This window comes from Gigantopelta aegis, chromosome 5, assembly GCF_016097555.1.
Source record: "Gigantopelta aegis isolate Gae_Host chromosome 5, Gae_host_genome, whole genome shotgun sequence".
Taxonomy (NCBI): Eukaryota; Metazoa; Mollusca; class Gastropoda; order Neomphalida; family Peltospiridae; genus Gigantopelta; species Gigantopelta aegis.
This window is the reverse complement of record NC_054703.1, coordinates 39,931,102-39,954,225: the sequence shown is the minus strand read 5'-3', so window position 1 is coordinate 39,954,225 and position 23,124 is coordinate 39,931,102. Positions and strand designations below refer to the sequence as shown.

General features: G+C 36.5%; 1 protein-coding gene across 2 annotated transcripts in view; it reads left to right on the top strand.

Annotated features, from left to right (window-relative positions):
* The window catches only part of LOC121373762 (U4/U6 small nuclear ribonucleoprotein Prp3-like), a 44,632-nt gene that overhangs the window by 469 nt on the left and 21,039 nt on the right, over positions 1-23,124 (top strand). For both annotated transcript variants that reach the window (XM_041500518.1, XM_041500517.1), the window contains exons 2-11: positions 3,574-3,733; positions 6,705-6,820; positions 10,443-10,571; positions 11,001-11,093; positions 17,325-17,449; positions 17,955-17,975; positions 18,717-18,810; positions 19,652-19,749; positions 20,269-20,356; positions 22,345-22,446. In XM_041500518.1, coding sequence (XP_041356452.1) covers positions 3,589-3,733; positions 6,705-6,820; positions 10,443-10,571; positions 11,001-11,093; positions 17,325-17,449; positions 17,955-17,975; positions 18,717-18,810; positions 19,652-19,749; positions 20,269-20,356; positions 22,345-22,446 — 1,011 coding nt within the window. In that variant the 5' untranslated portion in view covers positions 3,574-3,588. The remainder of the gene's footprint in view (positions 1-3,573; positions 3,734-6,704; positions 6,821-10,442; positions 10,572-11,000; positions 11,094-17,324; positions 17,450-17,954; positions 17,976-18,716; positions 18,811-19,651; positions 19,750-20,268; positions 20,357-22,344; positions 22,447-23,124) is intronic.

Below are 23,124 nucleotides of genomic sequence, written 5' to 3'. Positions count from 1 at the left end.
TGACTGTTTACTACTTTAGACTACTTTAGACTTAAGTCTTTAGTCAATTCATATCAATTAATATACCAATATTTTAAGCAATAACGTGCATTAAATAATATTGAATATGCACAGCAGTTGGAGGAAAGAGTTTCACCCGTACCCCTCAATATCAAAGTCTCTAAAGACTAACCCTAACCTTAGGCCAAACAAAAAAAATAGGTGTGTTTCCGGTCGACTGACCGTCCCTAGTTTTACCCCCCCCACCCTAATTTTTTTCTTTTCTTAAACTGAAAAAAAAGAAGAAGTAACGATAAAAGAGGACAACATCACCAAACAAGAGTATTTCCTTCCTTGCACATTGTTTACGTACTATTATACGATACATTTTGCACATGTAATTCCCTTCCGAAAAACATCGAGAAATTATGGAAAAAGCTTTTGTAATAGAGTTCCTTCCCCTGATTAGCTACCACCGAACAGCTTGGCCGGGCACGGAAGTAACTGAATGTACGAACATAGCCTTGGTACAGGTTATTTCAATTAAATATAATTGTATCAATTCAGCTTAATTCTCGTCTTCACTTAAATCAACAGGTCTTATTATTAATGCATCTCAAGTGTTTGCATAAAGTATTTAAATTAAGAACAACGAAATTAATACAAATGTCCCATTAATTTAAGGAAATACACCTACATTTACAAGGACTCTTTCCAAACTCTATATAAATACAGACAAAGACAACATTTTAAACATCTGTTTATGCCACAAATCCATATATATTATTTATAGATAATGTTATATAAGTACACACACATTAATGAAGAAAGGGAAGGGGACCCCCCCCCCCCCCCCCCAAAAAAAAAAAACCCCTACCTACCTACCCTAATTTTTTTGGGGATGCAATCGGAAACGCACCTATTTTTTTGTTTGGCCGTGTACTCAAAATTACCCTAACCATTGAAAGGGGGGTATGGGTTGAACTCATGCCCAGCTGGAGTCCAATAGCCGTGCCTGATCATTCCTTTTAGGAAATAGTCCTACGGGACAAATTCACAAACATTGCTAAAATAGGCTTTGGTCTGTTTTTTTACATTTTGACATTTATTGGACCTCTGATGTTTACAAGTTTAACAGCAAAAACAAGCATGCGTTTTCTGACCAGATTGCAGGCGGAATTGATACAATAATGGAATTAATTATTTTGTGGCGAAATATGAGATATACCAATAAATATAAACACTTACTGTATAAAGAAAACTTCCCGAGTTACGTTTTACGCATAAATAGACAGTTTGTCCAAATAGTAATCCTGCATTAATCCAATTTTCAGTTACGAACAAAATCTCGAATATTCCCACCAGCCATTATAAGCACATTAAAAATGTGATTGAAAACTGTTGGCGGAATAGGATTATTTTTACAATTATTCGTCTCAGGTTCACGATTTTCTTCCACAATATATGACATTTAATGGAATATCACGTTTAATAACAATAATAATAATATAAAATAAATAATAATAATAAAAACTAAATAATATCATAAAATTAATTAATACTTAATTGATAAATAATAAAATAACAATAAATAAATTATTGATTTAATAATAATAATAAATTAATTTAATTATTAACTAAATAAAAATGTGCTTTTTTAATTTATAAATGTTTCCTTCACACACACACACACACACACACACACGCACACACACACACACGCACACACACACACACACACACACACACACACACACGCACGCACGCACACACGCACGCGCACACACACACACGCACACCTTTCCCCAGAACTTGCTATAAAAGATGAATAGAAATATTATGAAAGACTAATGAAACTATTATAATCAATGATTTTTTAGGTTATGGGGTTGGGGGTTGTGCAGGTTTATTAAATATTTATAATAATATTTTTAAAAAATTGAATAAAAACCTTAAAATAAGTTCTAATAACCAGTAATTATAACTAAAAAAATTAAAACAAAAAAGAGCAAAAATTAATAATAAATAAATAAATAAAACCCTTAAAATAACTAATGACCTGCAATAATAATTAAACAAGAAAAAGAGAGAAAAACCTTTGAAACACATGTAACCAATGACCTATAATAATAATATTAAAAAAAATTCTAAAGGAAATAATAAGTTTTAAAAAGTAAATAAATGAAAGCCTTAAAATAAGTAATGACCTGTACTGACAATAATCAATTTTGTTTTATAATGATAAAAAATAATACCCCCCCCCCCCCCCCAAAAAACAACCTTTAATGGCATAAATATTAATAATGCATATAATGCAACCCACACAAAGCACATATATAGAAACAAAAATAACAAAATGAATAATCAGTTCCATTCAGTTCCAAAATATTTCTTTTTATTAGCTGTACGTAAAATGTTTGATACGAATAATTGTCGTTCCGCCATATTTTCATTTCGCATTTTCGATGTGCCAGGATAAAAATAACTTTTAAATGTGAAAATGTGTCATCTTGAAACATCTTATCCTGGAAAGGTTACCAAAGGTATTGTAATTAAAATTTTAGTCTAAAATTTATTAAAATATGTTGTATGTGTTGAGGCTCTTAAATAATGCACATATGCCTGGTTTTATTAAATCGTGATTGCAAATGAAAAATTTGATCCAATGGATAAACGTTACGGCACAGCAATAAACATCACAATAATAAATATCGTGCCAGAGACGTTTATCTTAATGAACTATGTAATAGATTGTTATTTATCCAATATTTGGATCTCCCAAATATAAAACCATTAAATTAATAGTCTTAATAGCAGATTTTCACTGCAATATTGATAAATAAAATGACACCAAAGTTATAGACGTCCATTTTTAATTTTGTGACAATTATTTATGGACTAAAATTTGGGATGAGTTGTCCACACTCTGGGGCGAGTTGACCAAACACTGGGTCGAGTTGGTAGGAGCAAGTTGGTTTTGGGGCGAGTTAACCAGCATTGATGGCAAGCACTGATTGGCAGTGTAAACATTAAAACTGTATTTTAACCAATTTATTGGTATGGGCTAAACTAAGCTCAACAACAATCACTCTTTGCACCCTTGTTTTGGCTTCGTACAAAATAAATATAGCATATATCACTGTAATTTGAGTTGAAATCCTTATTTCATAATTGGTACAATTTTTTAATTACAAGATTTTCTTCAAGCACATTTAAGTGCATTAGTAATGTTCAAACAGCAAAATTTCAATAGCAATTTAAAATTATTTTGCATTGGATTTTTTCCAGCTTTCTTAAAATGGAAATGTCATGTACCCAGTTTATTGTTAAATTGTAAGATGCAAAATGACATCATTGGAATTGGTATGTTTTTATTTTTCATAATTCTGGACAAAATATTAAGTTTAAATTTTTAAAGATGAAAGACATCAAATATATAATATGTATTAAAAAATGCATTGGAAATTTATGTTTTATTTATCATGTGCCAAGCCAAAACAAGGGTGCAAAAAGTGACTGTTGTTGACCTTTATTGGAATTCTAAGTATTATAGAAAGCACTGTATTCAATTGTTTTTTGAATGCTTTGTTACAGAAACTACTATTAAAAATGTCGCTGTCCCGCCGTGAGATTGAGGATCTGAAGGGATTACTCGACAAAACCGTGCAGAAGTTCCTCGGATTCAGTGAGTCAACGCTTGTGTCGGCGGCGCTCAACTGCATCGACCGCGGATATGACAAGCGCAAGATGCTGGGTAATTAGCGTACATCATAAAACATTTATGATCTTAAAAATTTAGCAAAATCCAAATTAATTCACAAGAACTATTGTTTTATTCTTGTGTCGGTTACACAGCTTTAAAATCACAAGAACTGCCAGTCGGTTACGTGGTGAACAATTACATTCTAAAATTAAAAGTACCATATATCAGTAATTAAAGTGAAAATCAGTTCATGTTTTTGAACCACCAATGTATCACAGAACCGTAGTTACTATATTCACGTAACTGAACAATCAGTTACCTAAGTAGAAGTGACATGAACAGACTTCCGGTTACCTAAGCTTTTGAAATATTGTCCCCTGTAAAGACACATTAGTGAGATTAGCTTTACTTGTAGGATCATCTGAACTAATGCTTTTGATACATTTTAACATTATGTAGCTTACAGACAATTAAATTTAGTAGAAAATAGTTGTTTGCTATACTAACAGTTTAATCAACATCATGTAACTATTGTTATGTACCGGCCTCGGTGGCGTCGTGGCAGGCCATCGGTCTACAGGCTGGTAGGTACTGGGTTCGGATCCCAGTCGAGGCATGGGATTTTTAATCCAGATACTGACTCCAAACCCTGAGTGAGTGCTCCGCAAGGCTCAATGGGTAGGTGTAAACCACTTGCACCGACCAGTGATCCATAACTGGTTCATCAAAGGCCATGGTTTGTGCTATCCTGCCTGTGGGAAGCGCAAATAAAAGATCCCTTGCTGCTAATCGGAAGAGTAGCCCATGTAGTGGCGACAGTGGGTTTCCTCTCAAATTCTGTGTGGTCCTTAACCATATGTCTGACGCCATATAACCGTAAATAAAATGTGTTGAGTGCGTCGTTAAATAAAACATTTCTTTCTTTCCATTGTTATGTGTTCAGCCGGGGTGGGAATTCTCCACAGATCAGCTGTTTTCTTCTCATGGAACATTGCGTTTCCTCACATTTTAATCGTCCTTTCCTCCAAAATGTGTCAGATGGCACAGATTTTAACCTACATGTAGGATTTCAAGAATTTTCGGAACCCTTAGAGATTTCCTTTTTTTTTTTTTTTTACAGTTCACCAATTCCCACCCCTGGTTCAGTTAATCACAACCCTCCCCCATTAAAAAAAAAACCCAACAACAATCACACAAAAGTTTTTTTGAACAGACTTTGTGTCATTAAATTTAATGTCATGAAATATTAGCTTCATTAAATTCACTATTATTTTATGCTCGCTAAGATTTCCTGATTTACAGTAATGTGTCACATAATGCAAATAGAGCGAGTGTGTGGAACATCTGCCAAACTTATTAAAGCTGCAAACAAATTGAGGGATGTGATTAGTTGCTCCCCTAACTCCCAATTATAGGGAGCCATTTGAGATATTGTCGTATTGATAGCATATAAAATCGCATGCTTCTAAGGGAGTAAAAATTACTCTCCTTGAACTAATCTTAGGGGAGTGAGTGGGATAGCTTCTCTTGAGGTCTCTTTGTTTTGTTTTATTTAACAACACCACTAGAGCATATTGATTTATTAATCATCTGCTATTTGATGTCAAACTTATGTTAATTCTGACTCGTAGACATCAGACGAAACCCGCTACATTTTTCCTAATGCAGCAAGGGATCTTTTATATGCACTTTCCCGCAGACAGGAAAGCCTTTGACAAGTCATGGTGCACTGGTTGGAACGATAAAAAAGCCCCAATCAGTTGAATGGATCCACTGAGGTGATTCGATCCTGCGACGGAAGCACCTCAGGCAAGCACTCAACCGACTGAGCTAAATCCTGCCCTCGCTTGACGTCTGCTGCTGATCCAAATTATTAGGCAGTTCCAAACATTTCAGCTGTTAGTGTTTTCACTGTTAACTGTTCACATTACGTTGAAACCTTTGCTTAAACACTGCTAGGCTCTGGGTCAGCAGAACATTTCACCAAATTATTTATTAAGTGTACCGGCCTCGGTGGCATCATGGTTAGGCCGTCGGTTTACAGGCTGGTAGGTACTGGGTTTCGGATCCCAGTCGAGGCATGGGATTTTTAATCCAGATACAGACTGCAAACCCTGAGTGAGTGCTCCACAAGGCTCAATGGGTAGGTGTAAACCACTTGCACCGACCAGTGATCCATAACTGGTTCAACAAAGGCCATGGTTTGTGCTATCCTGCCTGTGTGAAGCACAAATAAAAGATCCCTTGCTGCCTGTTGTAAAAGAGTAGCATATGTGGTGACAGCAGGTTTCCTCTAAAAAACCCAGTGTCAGAATGACCATATGTTTGATGTCCAATAGCTGATGATAAGATAAAAAATCAATGTGCTCTAGTGGCGTCGTTAAATAAAACAAACGTTACTTTACTTTATCTATTAAGTAGTTTTATAGATACCCAGTTATTTTGTCACAAAATGTGAATTATTAGTGATATTACATGAAATTATGTCGCCAAAATAAAAATATCTAATTGTTTTAGAATTCGCAATTAGCGAATTAGTTGAGGGCCAGAACTCGAGGTATAATCGTAATACTCACATTTAAAAAAATAATAAATATATTAGTTGAGGGCCAGAACTCGAGGTATAATCGTAATACTCACATTTAAAAAAATAATAAGTATACTGCGAAGCTACCATTCTACAACTTTGGGATATAGTCAGTGATAGAAATAAGCAGAATTTTTTACTGGTCCACCGAACAATTAAATATAGAAATTTACTTGTCCACCAATATTTTCACTTGTCCAAATAAATGGATTGTTTCATTCAAGCACCAGGATGGTGTTTGTGATTGCTCAAAATGAAACTCCACTGAATATTTTACTTGTCCACAACCACCGAGGCACATTTTGCTTGTCTGAATAGATTTTCACTTGTCGGGACAAAGGGACAAGTGCTTATTTAACGCTGATAGTAACTTTAAATTAAAACTTTTCATCTCTATTGTTGAATATTGTGCATTTATTTATTTACATTTTTCAGAAAAACTGGGTACTATTTTGGATAAAGACCAGGCATCACAGTTTGCTGACAAGATTTGTGATGTGTATGACGACTACAAATCAAGCGTTCGACACAGTAAAACTAAAAGGAAAAAAGTAAAGTTGACCTTCTGTGATTTACAATTTGTTTTATTTACAGTGAAACCTCTCAAGACCGGATCATCTGTAACCGGAATTCCGTCAAAACCGGACGTTTTTTTACAGTCTTTTTTTAAAAACCAGTACAGAACTTGTCCTCTCTAAACCGGATACCTCTTAATACTGGACATTTTTATTGGTTCCAAGGGTGTCCAGTTTAGAGGGGTTTCACTGTATTATGATTTCTTTACTAATTTTCTGATTTTAGTCTGACGTGCACAGTGTTCGACAAATGTTTGGGAAAGTCACTAGCCCTCACAGAAACTTCAAATTGCTAGTGCCCTATTTTATTATAGTAATTCAGTTGATACTTTCCACTAGTCCAGACCAAATACTCACAAGCCAGGACCGAGAGCTGGTGGATTTGTCAAACCCTGAATGCAACACACAACGCCAGACCAAATATTCACAAGCCAGGACCGAGGGCTGGTGGATTTATCAAACCCTGCATGCAACACACAACGCCAGACACTAAGATGATGATTTGCATCCGGCTGTACGACTACGTTAATATATGGTTAACGTTCAAATATTGTTTTATTGTGCAATCATATACTTTAGGGTTTCTGCCAGAGCGTAAAATGGATATGGCACCATTCCCAGCATTTCTTTTCAGATTTTGTTGTTTTATGTTGACCTTTTGACAGAATTAATGACTGTTATCATACTGTGTTATTTGCTTAACCCTAACCCTAAACCTAACCCTAAACCTAACCCTAAACCTAACCCTGCAGACCCCCTATCGACTGCAGTTGCATTCAGCACACACATTGTAAATATTCGATTTCATAGCGCCATATCCAAAAATTTCTTTCTGGCAGAAACACTGATAGTGATGTTTGTTTCTTCAAAATTGGCCACAAGTACTGCATTTCTGTCAGCCATATGGTTCCAACTATTAATGGGGGGGAGGGGGAGATGAGTAATGCTTTTAAGCTACTGTTCCATCAGGCCAATGGAATTTGTTCTTAAATGTCTCTCCCAAAATGGGTTTCAAAATGCTGATTTTGTTTGCTTATTTTGGAGTTTACAAAACGAGAACCTCGTATACATAAATAAGAATATTTTGTCATAAATGTATTGATGTATAACAGACACAAATTGGATGAAATTGCGCAGTAAAGTGATTTTATACTAAATATGTGACAGTTATACATCAATTAATTCATGAAAAAAATAGGCAAACAATTCTTATAATTACAAACAATTCTTATAATTACAAACAATTCTTATAATTACAAACAATTTGTAACGTCCTTTCCATGACCTGTTTACGTAATGACGTACCGTATGTAATGTAAGGACGTCATTTTATGATGTTTATCGAAATATAACATTCAGTTTGTAATTATGTACCGGTATCAGATTTTCTGCCAGAAAATAATTTGAGGGTCAGTGTTCTCGCTGGGTACCACACCCTTCAAAAAAAGAAAAAAAAGAGAGAAAAAAAGGGTAAGCTTGGTTACAATATATCATTGTGTGTTGGTCGACGTTTGAAAAGACATACTCCTTATTTTGCTTCTCAGTATTTGGTACAAAAAAGGTGATACAAAATACAAGCAGAATAATCTTTTATGTACCGGTAGTGGAACTGGAGATGTTGTCGGTCTGACATTCATGGACAGTTCTGGTTTTGCTGAACCAATCAAAGTTTTAATATTATTATTTTAATAAAGATTTAAAGATTTATGAAAAACAAAGATTTTTGTAAAGTGATCCCCTAATGTAGGATTAAAAAAAAAAAAAGTCATTTTATTTCCATCTTTATTGAATGAATCGATTGCTTTGATATCGCCAGCTGATAAAAAGTAGTTTCATTGTTGTAAAGGTGGTGTATATATTACTTGGCACCAAAGATAAATGATTTTAATGATGAACACTATCACTTCCATTGTTTTTATAAGCAGTGATATCCCCCCTCCTCCAAAATGAAAAGTTTATAATATTTTATCAAGAATTGCTGAATAAACAGAAAAATAGAAATGACAGAAACAGTTACAAACAATTAAATCTGCAAAACATCAGACAATAGTGGAAACAAAAGACAGAATGACTGTTCTGATCATGTGACAAATTTGGCACCAAATAAGTGTTTTTAAGTCGGAGATTGCCAAATCCATAAAAAATTAAATGTTTTCATTGCTCAAATAAAATATAACTTTTATTGTGTTTATCAAACATACAAATGGATATAGGTATGGGACAAAATAGAAGTTTTTATGGAACAGGGAGAACACTGGTAATAAAAGTGAAACACATCATTTATTATATATTTAAGTCAGTTTTTATGGAACGGAGAACACTTGTAGTAAAAGCGAAACACATCATTTATATATATTTAAGTCAGTTTTTGGTCAGATCAAAGTTCCAGAATTGATACAGTCATGCAGTTTTTTGTTTTCTTACCAGTATTTTAGTTGTTTTAAAGCATGCATTGGACAGAATTGATACAGTCATGCAATTCTTTTTTCTTACCAGTATTTTAGTTTTTTTAAAGCATGGATTGGACAATTGATACAGTCATGCAGTTTTTTTTTTCTTACCAGTATTTTAGTTGTTTTAAAGCATGCATTGGACAGAATTGATACAGTCATGCAGTTTTTTGTTTTCTTACCAGTAGTTTAGTGGTTTTAAAGCATGGATTGGACAGAATTGATACAGTCATGCAGTTTTTTGTTTTCTTACCAGTATTTTAGTTTTTTTAAAGCATGCATTGGACAGAATTGATACAGTCATGCAGTTTTTTGTTTTCTTACCAGTATTTTAGTTGTTTTAAAGCATGCATTGGACAGAATTGATACTGTCATGCAGTTTTTTGTTTTCTTACCAGTAGTTTAGTGGTTTTAAAGCATGGATTGGACAGAATTGATACAGTCATGCAGTTTTTTGTTTTTTTACCAGTATTTTAGTTGTTTTAAAGCATGGATTGGATATAATTGATACAGTCATGCAGTTTTTTGTTTTCTTACCAGTAGTTTAGTGGTTTTAAAGCATGGATTGGACAGAATTGATACAGTCATGCAGTTTTTTGTTTTCTTACCAGTATTTTAGTTGTTTTAAAGCATGCATTGGACAGAATTGATACAGTCATGCAGTTTTTTGTTTTCTTACCAGTATTTTAGTTGTTTTAAAGCATGCATTGGACAGAATTGATACAGTCATGCAGTTTTTTGTTTTCTTACCAGTAGTTTAGTGGTTTTAAAACATGGATTGGACAGAATTAATACAGTCATGCAGTTTTTTGTTTTCTTACCAGTATTTTAGTTGTTTTAAAGCATGCATTGGACAGAATTGATACAGTCATGCAGTTTTTTGTTTTCTTACGAGTATTTTAGTGGTTTTAAAGCATGGATTGGACAGAAAAGGTGGGCAGAAAAGGTCCTTTGCCTTGGTACCCTAAATGTTTTCCTGAACAGTAGCACGGTGGTGGTGGGGGGGGGGGGGGGAGGTTCTGTATATTCCACAGGTTACTCCTTGAAATGTGAAGATAAATATGATCAAAATGACCAGAGATCAGGAATTTATTTTGTTTGGCCTTAGTTTTTATTATTTTTATTTTATTAAAAAATTTTGTTTACAGGAAGACAGGGACCGAGAACGTGATGAAGAAAGAGAGAAGAGTAAAAAGCGTCGATTCACGGATGACGAGAAACCCGTTCTCGTACCGGGCCCTGGACAACCCAGCCCAGGACAGCTGACGGAAAACAAGGTAGCGTATTCAGATTGTTATTTCTCTTATGTTACTTACAGTATATGATGACCAAGAAGTGCAATAAACAATTTTGTAATGAGACACATGACATCAAAAGTCATAATCTGTTTGTATACGTTTATCACTAAGTTTATACCGTGACATCCAATAGCCGATGATTAATAAATCAATGTGCTCTAGTGGTGTCGTTAAACAGAAGAAACCTTTTGCTTTATTCGGTCACCATAATTGGCCAGTAGAAACTGGTTACAGCTTAAAATGTGCTGAGGTGTTGATAGACATTCCTTTTCTTTGCCAGTGTATTTGTAATATTATATATTATTTCAGATAAAGGAGATGATGGCGATTGCACAGAAAATGTGCTGAGGTGTTGATAGACATTCCTTTTCTTTGCCAGTGTATTTGTAATATTATATATTATTTCAGATAAAGGAGATGATGGCGAACGCACAGAAAATGATCCAGGAACGCAAGGCTCAAATTGCTGCTACATTACCTCCCCCTGTTCCAAGCTACCAGGTGTGTAGAACATTTCCGTTATCTCCCTTGTTCTGTATAATCTACATTACCTCTCCCTGTTCCAGGTAGCAGCGAAGTAAATCATAACACACTGTCCACTATATTAACATAAATTTAAAAAAATAGAAAAAGCGAATTTTCCCAGGTGAATCACACATGTAGTGATGATGGCCAGTTCTTGTTTTGTGCAGCAAGTATGTCTGAACTGGGTGATGTCAACCTAAATCTTGAAATAATCTCTTATTTTTGGAGGCACCCCCCATTTTGCCATTTCACGGCTGCTAGGAAGTCTCTCCACCCCGACCATGTATTCATACTCGGTATGTACAAATCACTCATGGAAAGTGAGATCTCATTCAACACAACTGTGCACCATAAATGTAGGTGCAATTCCTGTCAAAGATCCAATTTCTTACCTATTTTCAAACTCATAAATTATTTTATTCAAATAGGGGGTGTATTTTAAAAGCACTATCTTCGTCGGCAACACGACGCTCATTGGTCAATTTACTTCTCTGCAACCTTAAGAACAAAAAATATTTTTCGGTTTATAAATTTTGTTGCTCCAACATGAATACTAACATTTTGCACTTCACGGAAGTTACTTGGTTATATGTTGACGACTGGTCAAGGGGAGATAACTCTGAGGAGTGTCACTGTATTGGTCTGATTTGGCCTGTAAAAAATGGGGAAAACATTATTAGTATGATACACTGGAATTGTTTTGTTTAAATAAAGATTTCTATTTTAGGCCAAGTCTGACTGATTGCTATACCTGGTAATATCATACTGTATACACGGGGGTATTTTCAGGCCACCTCACCTGTCCCTCAATTTTTACATTTGATTTTAAAGTTGAAAATTGTGGAATGTGGGAAACATTTTCTAATTACTTCAGTGATTATCACAAAACTGTTGCTCTATTTGGAGTATTTTTGGCATATTGGATAACCACTAGCAGCCATACGTCCACCATGACACAACAGCATGTTGTTTCAGTGTGTTGTTACTGCATACCAGGACAATGTTTTCCCATTGGTTTTACCAGTTATCACAAGTTAACTGGTAAAACCTTTTAGTTTGTTTAGTCGAACCAAATTAGACCATCTTTCTTTTATATCCTGTCTGTTTATGTACACTGTTTTGGATCCAACATAAATCAGCAGGTGACGCCTCCTTCAATCACCATATTAGACGTGGCAATTCACAAATAATAGAATAGTTCATTCCATCACCATTTTATACTAGGTGATCAACACAACAGTCCATATTAACACAATCACCATATTAGGCGTGACGATTCACAAATAGAATAGTTCATTCAATTACCATCTTATACTAGGTGATAAACACAAGTCCATATTAACACAATCACCGTATTAGACGTGATGATTCACAGATAATAAAATAGTTCATTCAGTCCAATATTCTTCAACCTTCAACAGCGATACAGATCCAGAGGTTGAGTTCAAATACTGCACAGCACCACAGTCGCCCCCACAGGAAACCAACGAGATTTCGGAAATAGTTCATGATTTAGTGATCCACAAATGGTTCTATAATCTGTTCAATAGAGGAATAAATTGATCCGGAAACAGTCTATTATGATAACCAGTTGTGAATCCTTCATTATGATTATTCTACAAAGAAATTCCAATCCGGAAATAGTTCATAATGAAGTCCCAATCCAGGAACTATTATATTCATGTTTATTCAAGTAGAGAATCCCAGTTCCGGAAACAGTTCATGACGTATAGCAATTCATGATTTCTCCAACCTCAGAAAATATTACTATATATTTCTTCACAATCACTAGGAATTACCATGCCATTTTATACTGCTGAGTATGCATGAGCTGGATGGAAGCAGTCTTTAAAATCACATCTCGGATCTAGAACCACCATAAACCAATTTTTAAAAACAAATGCATATGGAGAATTTTACATGGTTATAAAAAACACTTACAATACAAAAACAAAAAATAAAAATGCTTAACCATATATTAGCTTACATAGCAAGAAATACTGTGGAAAACAAAATGCCATGATACATCGTACTCCCCAGATCTCGTACTCCCCAGATCTCATCCAATCAGGACATCTACGTCTCCGTCTGGTTTCAACATTGCATGTGCACTACCACGTTAATGGTTTCTTGTACAAGAGGTTCGCCCATGTTTGCCTCCATTCCTACTGAAATAAGGTCCCCGGGTATAGCCTGAATCAATCTGTCTACATCTCATAATTTCCTCCAAGGTCCTATTGATCTCCCTCTCAATTTCTATGCGAGCCTCATCAATGTCTGGTATAGGAATTCTAGATGCCATATTAAGATTGTGTAGTTTATTTTAGACAAATAATACACTTTCCAATTCCCGGTCGATGCACCACTTGTAATGAAATTTACTTTCGGGTCCCTACGTCGGCTCCACTTGTAATGGAATTTACTTTTCGGGTCCCATTCTGGGGACCACGGGTTCGGCTACCCCTTTCGGTTGTAGACTTTTGCTGGTACTAAGAGTCGATTAATAATTCTCTAGAAGGCTGAAATTACTATAAACCAGACCGACTTGGCTAGCACAGAAAACCCAAACTAACAAATAAACAGATTACACATTTATTCGAGGGAGTACAAACAAATAACAAATATGTATGGTAGTCCTCTAAGAATCCATATATGAATCGACTACCACTAAATAAATAAATTTACACCCACATATCCATACAAATAAATATTTATATTTAGGGACGTGTATGAATGTGTCGTGAATAATCCCGACAAAGAATATTCGCGGAATTAAATTTACATCTGCAGGACAGCCCACACCAAATAATTAGGCTGTACACCTTACACGATTACCCATCCATGCCGGTGTACACGAACTCCGTTAAATCATATATACTGGACAGCCCCCTTCAAAGCTATTTTTAACCAAAACACCCTATTAAAGCAGTCGTTAATCCATATAATTAGGACTCACTTATTCGGAATGGGGTTACAAACCATCGACAATGACGAAGACCGCTTATTAAAATCAACGAGATCCTAATTTAATCAGGTTTAATTTATTCAGACGGGTCGTCCGTTCTCTAACTCAGCCAAAACGATTAAGCGGACAGTTCGTGCACAGTAAAAACACGGAATTATATATGGGACGATTACACCTTACACGTAACACACCTTACACGTAACACGGGTCATTGCATGACTCGCTTTACGTAGCTAATTTATAATTTTAATAACCAAATCTGATAGGACTTACATTAGGAATGGAAGCAAACATGTTTACATATATATAAAACAAAAAACAACACAGCACACAAAAACAAACCTCACAGAAAAACAACCCGAGCGCAAGTGGGGACAAATAACGTGCGTCGAAAAATGATCTAACCTGACCAACCTGATTGGTTGATTCAGTCAGGCCACACTCTTGCACGGACTTCTGCCGACAACATTTAAAACGGTTGCATGACACTTATTGTATTATCCCTCGTAGCAATGAGAAAATAACGTTCGTGATATTCCTAAGTGAGTAGAGTTAGATCATGCTGTTAATGTAATTAGTAAGAGATATAATCAGAATCTTAACTGAATATAATAACCAAGGAAAATATGAAAAGATAGACAGACTGAAAACCAGGAACGCTACAACAAGATAAGTGTTGAGGAAGACTGCCGTTACAACAACAGACTTTTCGGTGGGAACTCGAGCACACCCCTCCAGCCTGCAACTCAAGCGGTCTACACCATTGCTGAGAACAAAACACCTAAAAAGGAAATTATTGGGATATACACTGCAAACAAACTTTGCAAAAAAGCGGAAATCCTCAGAAAATTACATGTCCAGATCACAGTGGAAAATGTACAGCCAATTTCAAAACAACAGATTCCATTGGCAATGAGGGCTTATATGCAGAAAAATGTGTGGACGAAAACAAACTCAACATTGGTTATTTCACGACTGATGGTGATTCACATGCTACTGGCGGTGCTACCAGAGCACAGACAGGTTCCATTGAGAATTTACGTGACACTAGACATTTTTCTAAAAGTCAGCAAAAGGCGATTGAAAAAGTTTCATTTAGCTTAACCATGTTTCCGGGGAAAAATAAATCAGACCGACAGAAAGTACAGCGACGTTTTGCCATCGACATCAAGCAACGTGGTCACCTCGAACTTGACATCGCCCACCGTCAACTTGCAGGAGATATCACTAAAATAGTTTAAAAAATTACTTACACCATCGATTCCATCGTGGCCTGTGTGAGTGGCAACTGTTCAACACTGTGTCAAAGGCATTCATTTGTGTGTTCGGGCAGGCGGATCAAGGCATGTAAACCGGCCTATTTACCTGCAGATTCAGTTCTGAAAATGAAAGAAGGCGATAAAGAATTGTTAAGAAAATGCCTAGAACTTCGACTCGGCAAAACTGCAGTTCTTAAAACAAAACTCAATACAAACACTCAAAAAGTAGAAAGTGTCAACCGGGCTTATACTAGAACAAATCCGAAACAAGTGACATTCTATCTCAACTTTGAAGCAAGAATACACAGTGCAGCCCACATGCTCAACAAAGGAATTCTATAGTCTACTGTTACAAGATGTCAACTAGTGGGAGCCCAGAATACACGCCCTCGCAGAACTGAAAGCTCGGGAACGTGAAGACCGGTATCATGCTACTAGGAAAAAAACTACTCGGTACAGATCCCGAAGAAATTATCTCCGCAAGGTTCGATACCAGCAATATGACGACAAACACAACAGTACTGCAAGAACAACCTACAAGAAGAATGTACTTGACGCCGAAGTTGTACCACCATGTCTAACAGATCATACATACCTGTCCCCAAGAAGAAAAAAACAGTCTCTATAACCTGGATGGCCCATGCAGTGTTTCGGGACAATGTTTAGACAGTGCTGATGGTTGTTGTTAACATAATGTGGTTCGAGGCTCAAGTGTTCAATATTAACACAGAGGGAGTGGTGACATAAATGTGATACATCCATGCTACGAGGTATGTCAAAGTGATTGTGGTGGAGCATATACTGGAGTCGGTGTACTTTAAAAGTTTGGTGTTTTGGACGACCAGGTATTTTTGCATGAATAACTCCATATTTGTTATAATCCTTTCTTTTGTCCCATTTTTGGCAGCCTGTCCAAATTACACATCCCATATTTGGCATCTTTTCAGTCTTGGCCAATATACGATTTTTCATAGTCAATACCCAGTTTGACTTCACCTCAACCTTAACATTTGTTGTTGTTGTGGTCATATTACATCAGTGATTATGTAATAAATTATAAAAATTAAAGCAGCCAATTTCTGGCTCCATTAAAATTATAAAATATACAAATACATTGTTATTATTACCTTGGAAACCAGTGTGGTGTGAATTCCAGTGGTATGTGTCAAGAGTGTCTTCAGGTAGCAGCGAAGTAAATCATAACACACTGTCCACTATATTAACATAAATTTAAAAAAATAGAAAAATAGAATTTTCCCAGGTGAATCACACATGTAGTGATGATGGCCAGTTCTTGTTTTGTGCAGCAAGTATGTCTGAACTGGGTGATGTCAACCTAAATCTTGAAATAATCTCTTATTTTTGGAGGCACTTTTGGAGGCATTTTGCCATTTCACGGCTGCTAGGAAGTCTCTCCACCCCGACCATGTATTCATACTAGATCTCATTCAACACAACTGCACCATAAATGTAGGTGCAATTCCTGTCAAAGATCCAATTTCTTACCTATTTTCAAACTCATAAATTATTTTATTCATATAGGGGGTGTATTTTAAAAGCACTATCTTCGTCGGCAACACGACGCTCATTGGTCAATTTACTTCTCTGCAACCTCCAAGCTACCAGGTGTGTAGAACATTTCAGTTATCTCCCTTGTTCTCAGTCATCTACATTACCTCCCCCTATGATAGAGGTGTAATGATTAGGACAGCTGTATCACGAAGTCCAAGATCCGATTCATTTAGGACAGTTGTAGCATGATATATACAATATAAAGTTACAAGGGCCCAAACTTAACGATGGCAATAGCCATTGTTGAGATATAAATTGTGACAGGTTGGGAACATCAATGACAGCAGTTGTGTGTCACTGGATATCTTGAATCTAGTATTGCGATGCAATACTTTATCATTACACCTCTATCATACAATTGCAGTAAACTCGGACACTCCTTAAAACGATTTGTTGTTTTTGATTTAACAGATTCCTGGTTACGGCCAGTCTGATGTGTTGATGAATGATGCGATGGATAAAGCACGGAGAGCAGCGGAACTTCAGGCCCAGATTCAAGCCAGACTGTCCGGTCTGGCACAGTCGGTGCCAGGACTGTGAGTTGTCTTTGATATTCAATCAGTTTTTAGGGTATGGCATCCTCGTCCTCTGCCGCTAATAAAGCTGGTCTGACCCACGGCACTAACGAACGACCGCCGGTAGTAGGGGGTGCATAGTAGGTGGTTACAAGTACCTCTTAACAATGCAACAAGTAACTACTGAACACTCCCCGAAGACTAAGCCCACAGCTAAAAGCTGATGGAGAATGGCAGGTGTGTGGCACAGTTTTTAGGGTATGGGACGTAGCTCTACAGAGAATGTTTTGTGGCAAAAATTGTTTTACTTAATGACAGTTGCTGATCAGTCGGAAACTACTTGTCACCCGCTATTTTAAATGAGTTAGAATTGAGTAACTGTTATCTCAGAAATTAATTAAAGTATTAATGAAATATTTAAAAAGCTGATGTAGCCTATGTACTTGTTCTTGGCACATTCCTAGAAAGAAACACCATTTTGTTATATATTTTCTTTTTAAAAATGTGTTTATTTATTTTGTTGCAGGAAACAAGTTGCATTAACCGGGTATGTATAGCTTCAGTTTGTTCCTACATGCTTAATTCATGGTGATTGCCTTTTTTAATGTTGAAATTTGCATGTATAATGTAAAATATATATATATATATGAAATGAAGCAATGGGCATGAACCTATCCCAACAGCCAATGAAAAAGACAAATATCTTCCAATGAGCCCTTGGCATCTTGTGATAATAACTTTTTCTGTTCAAATGTGTCATCTTTTGCTCAAAATTTATCCAAGCCATCTTGTCTTTGGCAATTTTTTTTTTTTTTTTTTAAATATATTTTCAGTGGGAGGGGGCATGACTTGACACTTAACTTGCCACAGTTTAACCCCCTCCCCCTGAATAAATTGTTGTATATGCACCTGCTTTGGATTTTTTGAGCCGGTCTTGAAATGAAAGAATTACCTCAGGTTGTCTTTAGTTGTTTTTTTGTTTGATTCTTACTTGCCTCGGTGGCGTCATCGTTACGCCATTGGACTACAGGCTGGTAGGTACAGGGTTCACAGCCCGGTACCGGCTCCAACCCAGAGCGAGTTCTTAAGGGCTCAATGTGTAGGTGTAAGGCCACTACACCCTCTTCTTTCTCACTAAGCACTAACCAACTAACAACTAACCTACTGTCCTGGACAGACGGCCCAGATAGTTGAGGTGTGTGCCCAGGACAGCATGCTTGAACCTTAATTGGATATAAGCACAAAAATAAGTTGTAAATAATGAATGTTTATTTTTTTTTTGTGCCAGGCCGACACCACTCATTTTGAATGAAGAGGGTCAGACGATTGATGCCAAAACAGGTCAGCAGATTCAGCTGCAGCTTCACACGCCCACACTGAAGGTATGTAGCGCTTCACACGCCCACACTGAAGGTACGTAGCAATCCATATCTTGTTTCTTGAACTGAAGCAAGCCTCTGAGAATTAAAACTTAGCGTAAACCGTTTCTGGGTTACGCAAACACAAATTCAGGTAACCCATTTCGTTTTCAGGTAACCCATCATGAACGTATACGTCGTAAATTCAATGTGAGAACAAAAACTGGGTTACACAAACGATACTTACGCGAGCGACGCGTGAACGAAACTGTCGATGTCGCAGTTTTCAGAGACCTGCTTAAGGGGCGGGATCTAGCTCAGTTGATGGAGCGCTCGCCTGAGGTGATTTTGTTGCAGGATCGAACCTAATTGGTGGACCCATTATCTAATTGGTTTTTTTTTGCATTCCAACCAGTGCTGCCACAGCTGGTGTATCAATGGCAGTGGGAAAGAGCATGCAAAAGATCCCTTGAGATCTTGTGCGACCAGCAGTTATTTTATGTTTAAATTCACCAATGAATTATTTGAGTCTATCTTGTTTTGTCTGACATGTTTTGATTTGAACCTGTAGAATTTGTAGCTTTCCGGGCTGAATGTCTGATAGGAATTTCAGCTAATTTCGATTCCTGCATTATGTTTTTATTTCCAATCAAAACATATTTCAGTTTTAGAAAAAATATTGACAATCCTACATTAAAAATTGGTTTGGCTCAAAGTGGGGGGGGGGGGGGGGGGGGGGGGGTGTGTGTGGACCAAGAGTTCTCTCCCTTGAATAGTAATATATAATTTGTGTGATTTTTCCCTGTCTGCTGTGTAGTGTATGAACTAAAAATAATCTTACGCTAACTGAATATTGTGTTTGCAGGCCAACATAAGAGCGAAACGGAGAGAACAGTTCAAAGACTTGATTGTTAAACCACCTGAAGAAATCAGTGACAGTAAATTCTTCGATCCTCGGGTTGGGTAAGTCCATTATCTGACGTGTTTGGTTTCGTTTCTTATATGTCATTAGTCCTGACAGTAAATTCTTCGATCCTCGGGTTGGATAAGTCCATTATCTGACATGTTTGGTTTCGTTTCTTATATGTCGTTAGTCCTGACAATTCTTTGACCATTGATTTGGATAAGTTGTTATGTGTTTGGTTCAGTTTCTCATACACTGTTAGTCCTGACTAATAAATTATTTCTCACGGGACATAAACAAGATACAAAATGGAAGATCGTTTAATATCCTATAATTACCATGATAAAAAAAAAACACACCCCAATTTCCAGTGAGGCACGAAACCAAAGCAGTGTTTTCCATAAATTCCTGTGGCCTGCATGTGGATGTTAATTTCAAAGCTTATTAAAACCATAAAATAAATTTGTTTAAATGTTAATTAATAATAATATATCCGCCACGATGTCATGGGTGCCTATTGTTTGTGTCACATGACTGTGTTACTTTCATTTTACTATTCACTGTTTTTATTTCCTCAGCGCCAAGGGTCCAGTTCGTGTCAAAAGATCTTTCAAGTTTCACGAGAAAGGAAAATTTGAGCAAGTGGCACAGAGGCTTAGGACGAAGGTACATCACAGGCACAATCTAATTAAAATTAGCTCCACTATTACATGTGGATCTAACACCAGCCAGTTGGAACTCATGTCCACCAATCAAAACCTTACTTGCAGAATCCTGCCAGTGATTTAAAAATAATTTGAAAACATTCCGAATTATCCTGAGGGTATACGACATGTTTCATGTGAATTACGAATGCCTTAAAACATGTTTTATTTTATAAAATAAATAATTTGTAATGTAAAACTGAAGAATGATTTAGGTTTGGTTTCTTTATCAATAAATAAATAATTTTTAATGTAAAATTGAAGACTGATAACCCATCCCGTATGTATTGGTATGGTTCGCTGTACTGCGGCCACTAAAATAGACTCGCCCGATATTTTTAGAATTTGTATGCTCCCAAATAACGTTATAAAAGGCGAAATGTGATTGGTCAATATTTAAATTATTATTTACAGACGAAATGTTACCTGGACATTGGGGACTACGCAGTGTTGTTAGTTTTAAATCACTGGCAGGATTCTGCAAGTAAGGTGTTGATTGGTGGACATGAGCTCCAACTGGCTGGTGTTAGATCCACATGTAATAGTGGAGCTAATTTTAATTAGATTGATCACAGGCACTAATCTAGAAGTTTGTGCTGGGGTGCTGTTAAACAATCCATTCAGTCATTCATTCATTCATTCATTCATTCTAATCTAGAAGTTTGTGCTGGGGTGCTGTTAAACAATCCTTTCAGTCATTCATTCATTCATTCATTCATTCTAATCTAGAATTTTGTGCTGGGGTGCTGTTAAACAATCCATTCATTCATTCATTCATTCATTTAATCTAGGATTTAAAAGGTAGATGAAGCAACTTCTCTTCCCGGAAGGGGAAAAGTTTCATAAAAATAACTGATGCTATCATTTATCAGTACATTTCGTAATGATTCATGTTAGAACCATATTAGTGCACAGACCGACTAGGCCCAGGTCAATGCGTCAGTACATTTCGTAATGATTCATATTAGAACCATATTAGTGCACAGACCGACTAGGCCCAGGCTCAATGCGTCTGTACATTTCGTAATGATTCATGTTAGAACCATATTAGTGCACAGACCGACTAGGCCCAGGCTCAATGCGTCAGATTCATGTTAGAACCATATTAGTGCACAGACCGACTAGGCCCAGGCTCAATGCGTCAGATTCATGTTAGAACCATATTAGTGCACAGACCGACTAGGCCCAGGCTCAATGCGTCAGATTCATGTTAGAACCATATTAGTGCACAGACCGATTAGGCCCAGGCTCAATGCGTCTGTACATTTCGTAATGATTCATGTTAGAACCATATTAGTGCACAGACCGACTAGGCCCAGGCTCAATGCGTCAGATTCATGTTAGAACCATATTAGTGCACAGACCGACTAGGCCCAGGCTCAATGCGTCAGATTCATGTTAGAACCATATTAGTGCACAGACCGATTAGGCCCAGGCTCAATGCGTCTGTACATTTCGTAATGATTCATGTTAGAACCATATTAGTGCACAGACCGACTAGGCCCAGGCTCAATGCGTCAGATTCATGTTAGAACCATATTAGTGCACAGACCGACTAGGCCCAGGCTCAATGCGTCAGATTCATGTTAGAACCATATTAGTGCACAGACCGACTAGGCCCAGGCTCAATGCGTCAGATTAAAAACAAAAAATTGCTCTTATTTTCCTACAGTTTACATGATATTAGGATTATAGTTTTGGTAGTGGGGGGTGGGGTGAGTGGGAGGGGTGCAAAAATATTACTGACATGTGATGTATATCAGTAAAAAACAGCCAAATAAATTAATTTGGGATAGTATTATTTTAAACAGTAGACCAGTATAGTGTACCCGAGAATGCTGTACACATAACCTGTGTAGTGGCAGAAAGCTTTCACGAACTTGTCAAAGTGTCGCTTTCACATTTCCCTGTGGTTTTATTTTATTTTTGATTTTTATTCTTTTATTTTAGGCACAGCTTGATAAACTTCAAAATGAGATTGCCCAGACAGCGAAGAGAACAGGAATTGCATCTGCTGCCAAACTAGCTACCATAGCGCCAAAGAAAGATGTTGTATGTTAATATTATATAGTAACAAGGCTTTACAAAATTGTGTTTCTGGAAACCTGGCTCTTCCAAAAAAAAAGGGCTGAACCTAAAAGAAATTCTATGATTATTATTATTATTATTATTATTATTATACTTGTTGATTTTGTTTTGTTTTGTTAATGTGTTGGTGAAAAAGAGTACATACACAACATTTTATCTCGACCCCAAGGCTTTAAAAAATTTACTAGCCACGATTATAATTTCACTAGCCCTATTTTGCTTTAAAAGAACACAATTTTACTAAATAATAGTAATAATCAGATATATCACCTAAATAGAACTTGACAACACTAATATTGGGGGGTTGGGGTGGGGGCAGGATATTCATATATACAAAATAGACTTAACTGCAACATTTGACAATTTTGTTTTCACTAGTCATCAGGCATGGCATTACTAACCCGACACTGAATATCACTGGCCATGGGAGTGGATCTACCATAATCTAGAAGCCCCGTCATGCATGGCAATAGTATCTATTTACTAGCCCTACACTGAATATCACTAGCCATGGGAGTAGATCTACCATAATCTAGAAGCCCTGTCGTGCATGGTAATAGTAGATATTTACTAGCCCAACACTGAATATCACTAGCCATGGGAGTGGATCTACCATAATCTAGAAGCCCTGTCGTGCATGGT